This window comes from Oncorhynchus tshawytscha, linkage group LG31 (genome assembly GCF_018296145.1).
Source record: "Oncorhynchus tshawytscha isolate Ot180627B linkage group LG31, Otsh_v2.0, whole genome shotgun sequence".
Taxonomy (NCBI): domain Eukaryota; kingdom Metazoa; phylum Chordata; class Actinopteri; order Salmoniformes; family Salmonidae; genus Oncorhynchus; species Oncorhynchus tshawytscha.
The window spans coordinates 2,887,941-2,903,341 of NC_056459.1; the positions used below are offsets into that span (position 1 = coordinate 2,887,941).

A 15,401-nucleotide genomic window follows, 5' to 3' on the forward strand; every position below is an offset into this window, starting at 1 on the left:
CCACTTAGACCTTAAGGAGGCACAGTCTCTTCCTAACACCCTTCATTTATGCCTTATGATACTGGGGCAGCAAAAGGCACATCTTCATCAGAACCTCACGTTCTCTATACCTCTAGAATTTAGATCATTAACGGGGGGGAGGGTTGATTAGTTTGAGTCAGCATGGGGAGGCTGTGCTTCCAAGGGAACATGATTCCAATCAGCCAGACAGAGATCTAGTCTAGACTCTATTGGATGGGAAAACAAAAACAGACAAGTGGATTCGTGGACATTGAGCATTACACAGTAAGCCAGTTAGGTGGTGGTAACTCTACTCACTTATGATTTCGGTGTCACGTACAATGTCACGTCCATTGTCTCTGGGGGTTGGGATGCACTGTTCCAGGTAGACGCCTCCACGGTAGCAGCCACCGGGCTTCCTGACGGGGGTCTCCCAGCACTGGCAGGGGGTGTTCATGATGCCGCAGGGGTTGGGATGAGTGCTGGTGGACAAACAATTCTCCAGCCACTGGCACAGCTTCTGACAGGCTGGCATACTGGGGTTCCTCTTGCCCACCACCAGGAACTCGGCCTTGAATTCACCGCTGCCCTCTCCCTCCACAATCTCCAGGCCGTGTCTTGGCGCCACCTTGCGGAGCTGCAGGAACTGCTTGCTAGACTCCAGGTAGGTTACAGATGTTGAAGCGTCGCACAATCGGACGACTTCATCAAAGCTCTCCATACCCAGGTAGGTGCGAGAGGTCTCGATGAAGGAGTCGAACTGGAAGGTTTTGACCTGGCGGGGCAGGCAGGAGTCGCTGGGCTTGGTGATCTTCATGTAGACGGTGTAGCGGCGAGGGTCTGGGTTCTGCAGGGTCCAGGAGCACGGCGTGGAGGGCAGGTTGGCGGTCGAAGAGAACAGCCCGAAGAAGCGGCTCTGCTCCAGGGTGGCACAGGTATCAGAGGCCGGGCCAGACGGGATGCTGGAAGTCAAACCGAGGAAAAGGAGGGCCACAAGGGCCACTAAGGGCCCCGACCGGGGAGGTGGCCACGCCATTCTGTGGTTGCTTCGAGAGGACGTTTCAAGGGGACTCAAATCGATTTCACTCTTTTCTCTCTCCTCTATTTATGTAATTTGTTGCGATGTGACTTCAGTTGCTTGGAAGTTGTTGGTTTACTCTCCGAGGAATTGGATGGGGTTCAAAGGCTTCAGTGGGACAGACAGACAGCCATGTGTCAAAGATGTGTCTGTTGGACAAAGGGAAGATGAAAAAAAAGAAACATGATAGGTCACTAAGTGTAACAATTATCTGATCAGAACCAACCCAAGAGGTACCTTGGCCCTATGGTGAATTCAAGGAATTCTTCAGAACTAACTTCTAATATACATATGCTCATTGCAACCTGCACAGCTCATCCTTGTTAGTGAGAATTTGGTCTTTATTGAGGTAATTGATATACCTGTATAAATACCTGTACCTGTATAAATAAAGGTGAAAAATAATTCCCAGTCTCCTGATTATTCTGTATACTTCCGGCCCTTCTTTGGACACTGTGTTAACAACCCTCCAGGCAAGCTTCAATGCCATACAACTCTCCTTCCGTGGCCTCCAATTGCTCTTAAATACAAGTAAAACTAAATGCATGCTCTTCAACCGATCGCTACCTGCACCTACCCGCCTGTCCAACATCACTACTCTGGACGGCTCTGACTTAGAATACGTGGACAACTACAAATACTTAGGTGTCTGGTTAGACTGTAAACTCTCCTTCCAGACCCATATCAAACATCTCCAATCCAAAGTTAAATCTAGAATTGGCTTCCTATTTCGCAACAAAGCATCCTTCACTAATGCTGCCAAACATACCCTTGTAAAACTGACCATCCTACCAATCCTCGACATTGGCGATGTCATTTATAAAATAGCCTCCAATACCCTACTCAACAAATTAGATGCAGTCTATCACAGTGCAATCCGTTTTGTCACCAAAGCCCCATATACTACCCACCATTGCGACCTGTACGCTCTCGTTGGCTGGCCCTCGCTTCATACTCGTCGCCAAACCCACTGGCTCCATGTCATCTACAAGACCCTGCTAGGTAAAGTCCCCCCTTATCTCAGCTCGCTGGTCACCATAGCATCTCCCACCTGTAGCACACGCTCCAGCAGGTATATCTCTCTAGTCACCCCCAAAACCAATTATTTCTTTGGCCGCCTCTCCTTCCAGTTCTCTGCTGCCAATGACTGGAACGAACTACAAAAATCTCTGAAACTGGAAACACTTATCTCCCTCACTAGCTTTAAGCACCAACTGTCAGAGCAGCTCACAGATTACTGCACCTGTACATAGCCCACCTATAATTTAGCCCAAACAACTACCTCTTTCCCAACTGTATTTAATTTTTATTTATTTATTTATTTTGCTCCTTTGCACCCCATTATTTTTATTTCTACTTTGCACATTCTTCCATTGCAAAACTACCATTCCAGTGTTTTACTTGCTATATTGTATTTACTTTGCCACCATGGCCTTTTTTGCCTTTACCTCCCTTCTCACCTCATTTGCTCACATTGTATATATACTTGTTTATACTGTATTATTGACTGTATGTTTGTTTTACTCCATGTGTAACACTGTGTCGTTGTATCTGTCGAACTGCTTTGCTTTATCTTGGCCAGGTCGCAATTGTAAATGAGAACTTGTTCTCAACTTGCCTACCTGGTTAAATAAAGGTAAAATAAAAAATAAATAAAAAATTACATCTATCTCCACTTGAGTGTTGAGCCTGTGATTAGCAATACTGTGCAGCAGCAGATCTCTCCAGTGAACAAATGCACTGAGGGTCCAGAGTTTAATAACAGTGTGTGGATCTGCAATTACAGCCCTAGCCTCCGCTCTCTCTCAATTTCCCTCTCTTTCTTTCTCTCTCGCTCTTTCCTCCCACACACGGGAATGTGTCGCTAAATGCTAACCGAAGTGCGTCAGGCTGACGTCTGGTGCTGGCGCATTGCCACTGGGAACCGCAGACATCACTTAAAGTCAATTACACTCTACAATGCCCAGGAATCTGAGAAGCAAGAGCAACATGGTAAGGTTAAGTCATTGATCTCACTTACAGCTCCACAAGTTGCATGAACTTTGTTTGACCCTTGCCTATTGCGTTCCCTCAAAAATGAAGAAGCCTTGGTTATCAGGAGCCCCATTCAGGGCAGACTGAAGGGAGGGTCTATTCGATTGCCAGTTCGTACACTAGAATATGCAGCTGTGGAGTGCATTGGGATGACACTCATGCAACATTGCTTTTCCCACCCTAAATGTGTTTAGACATAAACCAACATGTACAGCATGTAGTTGCTGCACTACAATGCCCTGTGGAGAGAGGTACAGATGCAAGATCTTAATTTGATCACATTTAAAACTTGTAGTGTATTTGAGGTTTGTTATTCCCATTTGATAATTTCAGACTTTATTTTCTCTTGTAAATAAAGAGAGAGATTGCTCTCTTTCTGCTGACTTTCACAGCAAAAGCATAAACATGAAAAAATAAATAATATATACAACAAAAATCTCCATTAATTGTCATCCACATAATAATTAAAATGGCATGTTTCTGCAGGATTATTCTCCTGCAGTAGCAAACTGGTTCAAATTAAGATCCTACATCTGTATCTGTCAAGTCATATATAGGAATAACCCTATCTGGCCCTGGAACAAAGAGCACACAAGATCAGTATCCCTGTACTGGACTCTCCATGTGGCACCTTATACTTGATGAGGTTACACATTGTCTAGGTGTTATGGTGACTTAGGTTTGGGGTCGTTCCCTGGGCCTAAGGGGGAATAAGGAGAGAAGAAGACTGTTGCTCAGCAACAACTTTCTCATGCATGCAGGGCAAGGCTATTCTTCCTGCTTACATGTCTCTATGGCAGCCCAGTCATCTTGAGCTAGTGACTAATGTCGGAAGAAGCCCTAAAACACGATTAACCCACCAACTGATGCCGAGTAATTCACAAATAATTAAAACGTTATGAGTAGGTCTGCAAAGGGATTCAAAGCCTTGGCTAAGTTATTGGGTGGGTGGGGTAGCAGGAGGTACAACCAGGTGCAGAATGATATACAAAAAAACTTGAAATACAACTTCAGCATTGCCTCCTCCTTCCTTCTCTCAGTAGCGATGCACCTGCATCCTTCAAAGCTAGACCATCATTAATTTGCCCATGCTCTGCACCAGCCTCCTTCCTATACTCTCCCTCTGAGGTAGACCTCTGCTTGTGTGGGAGTATGTGTCTCACTCTCTCTTCTCCCTCCGCCACTCAGTAACCAGACGGAAGCTCCATAAATGGGCTTTAAATGGGGCGAGGACTGAGGAGAGAAAAACATGTATGGCTGTCACATTTACAGCCCCTTTCTCTCACCCTTGCTCCCTCCCTCTCTCTCTATCTCTGTCTTCATCGCTCCATCTCTACCTCTCTCCCTATCTCGCTATCGTCAACAACATTTCTACAAAAGCAGGCAGCCTACGCGTAATCAGGTGGTAGTTATGGAAACAGCTGTTATGAATTTTTTTTGTGCAGATTAGTGTAAAATTCAGAAGAGGGGAAAGAGCTAAATTACCATCAGGTGCTCTCTGTCTGTTTGTGCTGTGATGCACAGCTTTCAAGTGGCATTTTTCACCAGAGAGCTGATGCTGTGCTTTGCATAATACCATGCACCAATCAGCACTAACAGCCCAGTAAACAAGCACTCCCGTTTTTCTCCGGAGATGTGGACTTAGGAATGTGTACAACATATCTATGTTGAAGTACAATGATTCAAGACTTCACAGGAGATCTGCAGAGATAGAAGAATCGCTTTAAGCCAGAAGGGCCATGGGTTTGCATGACTAATGAAAATGGAGAGCTGTGAGAATGTACTGGGTGTGTGTGGGGTAGTTATATTGCTGCCACAGAAACCATTATCCCTTGTACATATGTGGTTGTTTTGAAGGCAATCATAGATCAGTTGACAAGTATTCTGCCAGCAGGATATATATACCTGTGGCTGTCAAGTCCTGACTACTCTAATCAGAGTCAAATCATAGTACATTGCCCCACAGCTTGCTCTATTCTACACTGCCTGTAATATGTATATGAACTGTTTGAACACAGGGACATCTCCTTGGTTCTTCTGAAAAGATAACATGCAGGCAATTAAGTCCACAGCTGCTGCAGGTGACCAAACAAATCCCCAGATCTTCTATCACTTTGTATCTTTTTGTGCAGAGGTTGGAGAAGGGAAAGATGGGAATAAGCAAGCTGCAACTGAACCATCTGTGATAGAAGCCCTAGGGGCAGGGAAGGAGGAGGGGGGGGTGAACGAGAGAGGAGAGGTCACTTCTACTTTTGTGTCCCCATTTTTCCTTTCTCTGCAAGATTGCTCTCTTTCTGCAGACTTTCACAGCAAAAGCAAAAACATGAAAAAATAAATAAACGCGTTCTCGGGGTCATCAAGTCAAATAAATGGCTCAAGCTGTTTCTATTCAATTGCGTGCCATGTGCAAGCCAAGACAGCTTTTGGCAACCTTTAATATGCTTTGCTTCATTCCAAGTTCACACCCTTTGTGTCTCCATATGAGATCTGACTTGTTAGTTAGCACTGGAACAAAATGGTCATAATTATTCACATTATAAAGCACTACTGCCTCTAACAGCCCCCCTTTGTTTTGGAGACCTATGGTAAGAGTCAGTTCAGTTGCTGTGGCAACTGTGTGTGTGTGTTTTTTCCCAAATGCACTTTCGGTGAATGTTGTGCAATGGCAGCAGGCAGCAAGTTAGTAAATTCAAACCTTGATGTGAAAACAAGTCGTCTGTATGTGCTCCTGTGTCTTAACTTCCGAAGCATTACATGAACACTGAGTCACAGAAATGACAAAACAACATGCATGCACCGGATATCATGCATTAGGAAGGTCATCAAAGCCGGAAGACACCGATGATTATTAAGTGTTTTTTCTAGTTCCATAGTCATAGAATAAACTAAAACTGAAATGCTAAACATGAAACTATTTAAGCAATATGGATAGCAAATGTTGCATAATCAAATCATAGGTTCTTAACAGACGTTATTAAATCAAATCAAATTCAGAGATGAGTCAGAGTTCAGCAGGGTATAATTGTGACGCTCGGGAATGCTGGACAGTTAAAAGAAACCATAATTGAGAAATCTTTGCTAGAGCAACCTGTTGATAAATGCCGATGCATGTATATTTCTGTTGCTGTCCATGTGACAATATATCACCACTCCCACGGCGCGGAAATGTTCATAACATTCATAATAAACATGATCAAATGCATGCTGTCGTCAAGAATCACTTCCAATTTACAAGCTCATTGCACACGGTTTCTTATGATGTCTGTCTGTGTCCGTGTCTATATGAAATGACATATAGCGCACAGGGACATTGAGAAATATTGCCCGGCTGAGTGCAAACTTACAAAGGATTCGTCAAGTTGATCTCCAAGGGTAAAGCAATTGCATGATATCATTAATACGTGGACGATTTTTTGCGATCATAACAATGCAACACATACCCTTCAGATTCGTGCAGCCCAAACGGATCTGAACGGCTATTCTCAAGGTGGAATGATAGTTCCTTTGCTCCCACAAAATAACTTAAAGGCGATTTAGAGGGAGAGAAGGAACAAGTGGAGCAGTACATGAGAGACCTGTTGAAATGATTTGCATTTGCATGCTTGATTCACATGCATTAAAGCTTGTCATTTCGTGTGGTGTTGTTGCAGGCTAATCATAAATCCCATGTGCAGGTTGCTGCAATAATGTTCTCTGAAGTCACAATATTGCAACAATAAGACGATTGCAAACAAACGGAAGTACTTTGACAGCGTTTTGGACAGCGACTGAACCCGACTCTCATTGTTCAGCACCATGGACAGCGACCGAGTCAGAATGTCGTTGTTCAGCACCGTGTACAGCGAGTGAGTCTTAATGCGTGCTTCGTTTCACTGACTGAAGTCATGCTAAGATTCCAGTACCTAAACTCTCCAAAAGTCTGGCAGGTTTTTCACATATGAAGAGACAACTTTCTCACATAAGCTTCCATGTAAACACAGCAAGAAAAACAACAACATTGCAATACCAACTATTTGACCAAGCACTACTGACAAACCACATGATGGAACTGTCAAAAAGACAAAGCAACAAAACACGTAAAACATGAATCAACCAATAGAATCGGATACTACTGTACCTTGAGAATGTTCTTTTAGTGCACACTCTCCATCCAAAAGTCCACAATTCTTCGAGCTAGATTCAGGAAGCAACTTTCGGAGTCTTCACGTTGTCATCGCAGAATGTTCGGGCCAAAACGTTCAGCAAGGGGCGACGGCAGAAACTGTAAATGGCAAGTCCAGACACGACTGTATCGGATCGACCCCAAGTTCTAGAGCAGTGTCCACTTCCACAAGCAAAAGTAAAATAAAACGACTCTGACCAAACTCCAAAGAGTGTACTACCAACTTTTTTTGGTTGCTATATCCAGGTAAACTGACTATAGCCAAATATCGAATTGATTGTATATCGGAGCTCCAAAAAGTCCTAAAAGCAGAAGATGTGTTCTTGTCTTTCCTTTATGAGCTCCAATATATCGTTGGTACTTTTACTCCCGGCTTCGGAGTCCTGCTTGTGGTTCTTGAACTGCAAGTGGGTTTCAGTCTCAGTGTGCCTTGTGGCATCTTCTCAATAGTATTTATCCTACCCCGCCCCCCCTGCTCTGAGTCGGAGTCTCTGCGTGGATAACACATTGAAGTGAATGAGACAACGCAAAGGTGGGGGTATGTATATGTGCGTGTGAGTGTGTAGAAGGGAGGGCGGGAGAGAGAGGAGAAGGAGGGAGAGAGAAAGACGATGTGAGCACCAAACTACGCAGAGATGGACGCAGGAGCATGGGCACCGGAAAGGGGAGCTGTCGTCTACATAGCCTATGTTTGTACTGCAGGCTATCATCAGTGCTTGACTTGGTGACTTGGATTGAAATAGGTCCCAGTACTCATTTTGGGTGCCGGTACCGTTAATATTTAGGTGCAGGAGCTCCACAATACTTTTGAGCTAGTATTCTGAAAGAGGAACAAGAGCTCAAGCAGTAGAACAGTTGAGGTGCCGGTACTCAACTCTGGACAGCTCCTGCGCCAAGTCAAGCATTGGCTATCATTGAAAATAATGGTATAAGCGCCTCAAGTTAACATAATATGACATAACACACACCATATCTGCGAAGTAGCCTATAGGGCAGACTAATATGTGATGCACCATTGTATAAGATGCGATAATTACATGATAAATACCTTGAAGAATAAAACAAATCATCATAATTTGGGGATATTATATGGTTTTGGGCTACAGGTGCATGCAATAAAGCTTCTATTGACAGAGCAGCTGCTTGTTACTTGGCAATTGAAGTTTCATGGGCAGATATTAATAAAAGCTTTAATAGGGGATAAAAGATGCCAACCTGGTCTCAGAGCATTTCGTATTCTTCTGTACATAAATCCGGGATTCTCCATTTATTATGATATGTTATGTTTGGTATGGTTACATAAGACAGATGGCAGATGGCAAAAACTAATTGATGGTGGGTGGATGGGTGGGCGTATATTGCGAATACCTAACAACCCAAAGGTTGTGATTTAGAATCTGATCATGGTCACTTTTCAACGACTTACTACTTTTTAGCTACTGTACTTTGTGACTATTTAGCCTGTTAGCTCATTTTCCTCCTAACTCTAACCCTTTTAGCGAACTTTTTCCCTAACCTAAACCTAAACCATTTAACATAACTCCTAAACGTAACCCTAAACCTAACCCCTAAACCCTAGCCTAGCTAATGTTATTGAACTAGCTAATGTTAGCACCTAGCCTTCTAGCTAGAATTCATAACATATCATATGTTTAGCAAATTTATAACATATTGTACTCTTTGGAAATTCATAACATATTGTACATTTAGCAAATTCATAACATATAATATCAATTGTAATTTGTAACATATCATACTAAATGCAGTATCTCAGATTTACGTACAGAATAGTACGAAATGCTCTGAGACCAGGTTGTGGATGCAGTGAAAAGAAAACCCAGTTCAATATGCTGTGTAATCTAATAGTGAATGCATGACTTTTCCAATGATTCTGATATGGCGCAGCAAAATCTGAAACACGTCAATCAAAAATTGTGGTACGGATAGGCTGAAGCAAGGTCGTAATTAATGTCAGAAAGAGGGAAAACACGTTGCAGCAGCCCATACACTCCCCCGCTTCTGGGGAGTAGATGACTCTGAATGGGCTTTCGGAATGTCTCTCCATGTGAGCTGCTGGGAAGGAGAGCACCAATGGGGGCGTCAGGTTGCTGGATTTATTGGCTCCTACTGCGCTATAGGCAAGCCTACCTACAACTATTTAAGAGGGCGACTGTGCATGATTTAGACCCAAAACTCGGACAACATGACTCAACATTATATAAACCACAAGAAACACGAGTTGTAGCTCCTAACTGATCCTACCTTTTTTCTTAATGCATATGCTTTAATGGCAACATCATGATGTCCCCAAAAGGACAGACACGTGGCTGAATAGGTGAGTAGTAAAGAGTCATAGAAGATTGGGGGCTTAAAGCCCACGTGCACTATGGAAGTAATGATGTCATACAGTATGTGACATGTGTGGCATCCCCTGGAGAAAGAGGCAAAAATACAATAATGGAGTGCAGACCTACTCACTAGTGGCAGTGGCGACCCTAGAGCACACAAAATGGTCTGTAAGTATTACCACAACAGACTCACTTGAGTTGAGGGATGAGATGAGTCATGACATCTGAGCATTGCAGCACTGACATCCTTTATGAGGTCCGAAATGCACCTTAAGGATAATTAAGGGGCATGCAGGCAATGACATAGGTGTGCTCTTACACAACCCGGTCTCAGGGCATTTCAAAATGATCCTGTACGTAAATCTCAGATGTAAATCTGCAACACTCCATTTAATATGATATGTTACATTTGTAGATGCCTATCATCCTGTGTTGCAAATTTACAAAACATACAATATGTTACAAATTTGCTAAACAAATGATATGTTACGAATTCCAATTTGTTGTGGCTAATGTTAGCTAGCGGTTAGGGGTTAGCGTTAAGGTTAGGGTTAAGGTTAGGAGTTAGGTTAAAGGGTTAAGGTTAGGGTTAGAGGAAGGGTTAGCTAACATGCTAAGTAGTTGCAAAGTAGCTAAAAAGTAGTAAGTAGTTGAAATGTTGCTAATGAGAAAAAATAATAAAGTTGTCTGTGATGAGATTCGAACACGCAATCATTGGGTTGCTAGGGTTTTCGCGTTATACACCCACCCATCACAACTGACCGACCAATCACCCTTAAGTAACCTTCTGCCTTATGTAACCATACCAAACGTAACATATCATACTAATTTGGGTGTTCTGGAATTACATTTACTATGTGACGTCTAGTCTATGATACCAAGCTGTGTTACAGAAAAAAATCATCCTTGTGCATGCATATAGCCTGGCCATTAGATTAAACTCTGCTAATTGTATAATAACACATTTATTACTATTTTACTATGCAATAACAACATGTGTGAAAGTTTAATCAGTATGGAGGAGTTATCTTGTTCATCAACAATATGTTGGACTTATCTGACAATGAGGTACATTCATTTACAGAACATGTGGAGATACCACGTTTGCGTCCCAAATGGCACCCTGTTCCCTATATAGTGCACTACATTTGACCAGGGCCCAGACTTGACTTGTTGTCCCAGTGGGCACTGATCAAAAGTAGCGCATTACATAGGGAATAGGGTGCCATTTGGGACACAGACTTCAAGTTACATTAATTTACAGAACTCATGGAGATACCAAGTCAAGTCCACTAATTGTGTAATCAGATCAGTCATTAGACACTCAGCAGTGGAGAGCGGATTTCACCTGCTGTTCAGGAAAACAGCGGGTGAAATCAGGACCATAGGGCCCTGGTCTAAAGGAGTGCACTATGTATTGAATAAGGTGCCATTTGGAACACAGCCGCTGATGTCAGGTCAACAGGGCAGCTCTAACAATGTTAATTAGGATCTAAGAAGGCAAGAGGAGCACGAGCCAGCGATGTCTGCTGAGGGATGACAGCTGGGCACCATACAGTTACAAAAGCAAACCATCCAACTGACACACTAGCATGTCAATCAATCCAAGATGGCGTAGCAGTAAGACGTGTTTGTTTTTGTCCCGTGTAAATATTCATTTTTCCCCCTGTTTTCTTTGTATACATTTCAATATATTTCAATCTCTTTTTTCCATTTTCTGATTAAATATACCTTCCTGCCACCTGCCTCACCCAATGTGGTATGGATCTGCTATTTTTTTAGACCTTAAAACTGGAACCTCCATCAGAAGCTAGCCATCAGAAGCTATCCAGCTAATTAGCTATTAACTATTTAGTCATTGTTAGCCACTGCTAGCGGTCTTTACCTTTAGCTCAGACACCAGCCGCTTTAGCCCGGATAGCCCGGATAATACCTGCCAGTCTGCACAGCATATCGGACTGCTTTTTTCTTCTACGTTACCGAATTCCTGCCGCAAGCTCTGGGAAATCACACCGGATCATCGCAGCTAGCTAGCGGTTACCGATTGGCTATTGTGGCTAACACCCTTGTCCTGAAGCAAGTACCAGTTATCCTCGAGCTAGCCTCGAGCTAGGCCCATCTCCCGGCTAGCAAACGAAGAACACCAACTACAATACCTCTCTTGCCAATTGGCCTGGACCCTTTGTCGACACGGAGCCCCGCCGATCCATCATGACTGGTCTGCTGACGTAATTTGTCCGATGTGCTCTCAACCGGCCTCTGCGTCGTGGATGTCGGTGAAGACCCATCTGCTAGTCCTGGCCCGCTAGCTTTCTGAACTCTGTGTCTCTCGCTTGCCTAGCGTAGTAATGACTACCGAACGGCTCCCGAATTCATCTATTGCTGCTCCTTGGACCCTGTGATCACTCAGCTACACAGCTGATGCCTGCTGGACTGTTCATTAACACGGTACTTCATTTTGTTTATCTGTCGGCACCAGCCTCGAACTCAGGCCCTGTGTGTAGCTAGCTGACCCTCTCTGCCCAGTCATCGCCATTTACCCGTTGTTGTTGTCTTAGCTGTTAACCCATTATTGTCTTACCCGTTGTTGTCTTAGCTCTCCCAATCAACACCTGTGATTGCTTTATGCCTCTCTCTAATGTCAATATGCCTTGTATACTGTTGTTTAGGGCAGCTCTCATTGTTTTATTTTACTGCGGAGCCCCTAGTCCCGCTCAACATGCCTCAGATAGCTCCTTTGTCCCACCCTCCACACATGCGGAGACCGCACCTAGCTTAACTGGCACCTCCAGAGATGCAATCTCTCTCGTCACTCAATGCCTAGGTTTACCTCCACTGTACTTGTACCCTACCATACCCTTGTCTGAATCTATCCTACCACGCCCAGAAATCTGCTCCTTTTATTCTCTTTTCCCAATGCACTAGACAACCAGTTCTTATAGCCTTTAGCCATACCCTCATCCTCATCCTACTCCTCCTCTGTTCCTCTGGTGATGTAGAGGTTAACCCAGGCCCTGTGTGTCCCCAGGCCCTCTAACTTGTTGACTTCTGCAACCGTAAAAGCCTTGGGTTCATGCATGTTAACATCAGAAACCTCCTCCCTAAGTTTGCTTTATTCACTGCTTTAACACACTCCGCCAACTCTGATGTCCTAGCCGTGTCTGAATCCTGGCTTAGGAAAGCCACCAAAAATTATGAAATTTCCATTCTCAATTACAATATTTTCCCTCAACATAGAACTGCTAACTCTGCCTTATCTCAGCTCACTGGTCACCATAGCAACACCCATCCGTAGCACGTGCTCCAGCAGGTATATTTCACGGGTCATCCCCAAAGCCAACATCTCCTTTGGCCGCCTTTCCTTCCAGTTCTCTGCTGCCAATGACTGGAACGAATTGCAAAAATCACTGAAGTTGGAGACATATCTCCCTCACTAACATTAAGCATCAGCTGTCAGAGAAGCTTACCGATCGCTGCAGCTGTACACAGCCCATCTGTAAATAGCCCATCCATCCAACCAACTACCTACCTCATCCCATATTTGCTAGTTCTACTTGCACGAATTGCTAAATTGTAATTACTTTGCTGCAGCTATACAGATTTTTCTATTGGCTGTACGTTTGTTTATCCCATGTGTAACTCTGTGTTGTTGTTTTTGTCGCACTGCTCTGCTCTATCTTGGCCAGGTCGCAGTTGTAAATGAGAACTTGTTCTCAACTGGCCTACCTGGTTAAATCAAGGTGAAAAAAAAGAAGACAAAATTAACTGTGTATTTTTCTGGGCATTTAACAACTTACAATATGCTGTATGCCCAAACATCATCCTACTGCTACCGGTGTGCAGACAGATGCCCATAACAGTGGGAGGGAAAGTTGTGAGGAATCACCACCACTGCAACCACTGCTGCCTCCGCATAAGCCATCCCACATGGCCCGGGCCAGCCCTTCACTATGCTATTTCAGAGTCTGCTTGAAACACTTCCACCCGGTAGCAGAGTCAGCGTCGTGTCCAAACAGAGGCAACCCCTGCATCATTGACAATGGCAAGCTACACATACCATGCACTACAATGTAACAATGTACTAGTAGTATACAAAGAGAACATGCTGCATGTATACATGTTAACCATGACAATAATCTGGGCCTGTGGGAAACTATGATGGTTACTACAATATAGTTGTTTAACTAAATAGTGCTTCATCCACTACTGCTGCTACTACTAGTACTACTACCCCTACTGCTACTACTGCTACTGCTAGTACTACTACTACAACTATCTTTATCATCAGCATGAGCAACATTGTTGGCAATACCATACCGCCCTGCTCCCACTGTTGGCTTGGTTCTGAAGCTAAGCAGGGTCGGTCCTGTTCGGTCCCTGGATAATGAGATCCAGGCTGTATCACAACCGGCCATGATTGGGGTTTGGTCGGTGTTGGCCATTGTTGTAAATAGGAATATGTACTTAACTAACTTGCCAAGTTAAATAAAGGTTAAATAAAAAAATAAATGAGAGACCAGATGCTGCTGGAAGTGTTGTTGGAGGTCCAGTAGCCGACACTCGTCCCATTGACCCAGGGCAGTGAAGGGAACATTACCATGCATAGGGTGCTGTCTATCGGATGGGATCTTAAAACGGATGTCCTGATACTCTGCGATCGCTAAAGATCCCATGGCACTTATCGTAAAAGTAGGAGTGTTCAATTCACAATCTGGACCTCATACCATCATGGCCCCCTAATCATCCCCAGTTTCCAATTGGCTCATTCATCCCCTCTCCTTCCCTCTGTAACTCTTCCCCAGGTCGTTGATGTAAAATATAATATGTTCTCAGTAGTCTTACCTGTTAAAATAAGGGTCAATAAATTAGCATCCTCCATGGGTCATTGTATTACTTAGAGTTTGCACTTTATGTCTAAATGAACTCCATCAGTCACAATACTTGTCACAACCTGCTAGATGTGCGGCACTTGCTTTTATTTCTCTCAGCAGCAGGCTGCATCTCTGGCTTCTCTCCTGCTCAAGTGGTTGTGAAGCGATCTCTACTCTAGAGGGCGCTGCTTTTTATATTCCATGGACAAGAGACCTCACAGTGAAGAGAGATGCTGTGTGCGCTAAAAATCAGAAAGCTCTGGAAACTGTGTAATGGCTGAGGAGAAACGTGTTTTATGTTTTTTCTTTGATTTGTAAAGTGTAGAAAAATGAAGACAATGTGGAACATATACTGGGGTTGTAAATATCATGTTGATGCTTAATGTTGGAGAGATAGACCGATAGTTCAACTCCCACTGGCTCTAATGTACATCTGTTTTTGTTTAGCACGTCATCTTCAAGAAGTGTAAAGTCTACACCTGCTCTTTCGATGACAAGTTACATTTGATTGGTAACATGCGCCGAATACAACAGGTGTAGACTTTGCAGTGAAATGCTTACTTACAGTTTTTTCCAACTGCTTACACACGTTTTCAAAACTGTCTCCTTTTCTTCAAAACTCTACACACAATTCCCAAAACTGCACACGCAAAATGCCTCACATCTCCTTCAAAATGTAACACTGCATTCAAAATGCCATAAACACATGTCGGAATGAAGCATTTGCATCAAATGGCAAACACTGCTTTCATAATAGTACATTTTTGGATATACCATGTAAACACTGTTGTTCTAAATCTAAAGCTCTTTGGTATTTCATAGGCTTATATCTACATTTCAATACAATGTTCTACAGTGAAAGTAATCTGCTGAGAGGGGTAACAAGTACACTGTAAACACCAATGCAA

The 15,401-nt window shown here is 43.5% G+C and overlaps 1 protein-coding gene across 1 annotated transcript in view; it reads right to left on the bottom strand.

The window, feature by feature from the left end:
* Nucleotides 1–7,709, bottom strand: part of LOC112229974 (adhesion G protein-coupled receptor B1) — a 29,534-nt gene extending 21,825 nt beyond the window's left edge. The window contains exons 1-2 of the mRNA XM_024396153.2: nucleotides 7,230–7,709; nucleotides 319–1,227 (exon numbers count right to left, since the gene is read on the bottom strand). Of these exons, the coding sequence (XP_024251921.2) occupies nucleotides 319–1,036 (718 nt within the window). The 5' untranslated portion in view covers nucleotides 1,037–1,227; nucleotides 7,230–7,709. The remainder of the gene's footprint in view (nucleotides 1–318; nucleotides 1,228–7,229) is intronic.
* Between the last annotated feature and the right edge of the window lie 7,692 nt (nucleotides 7,710–15,401).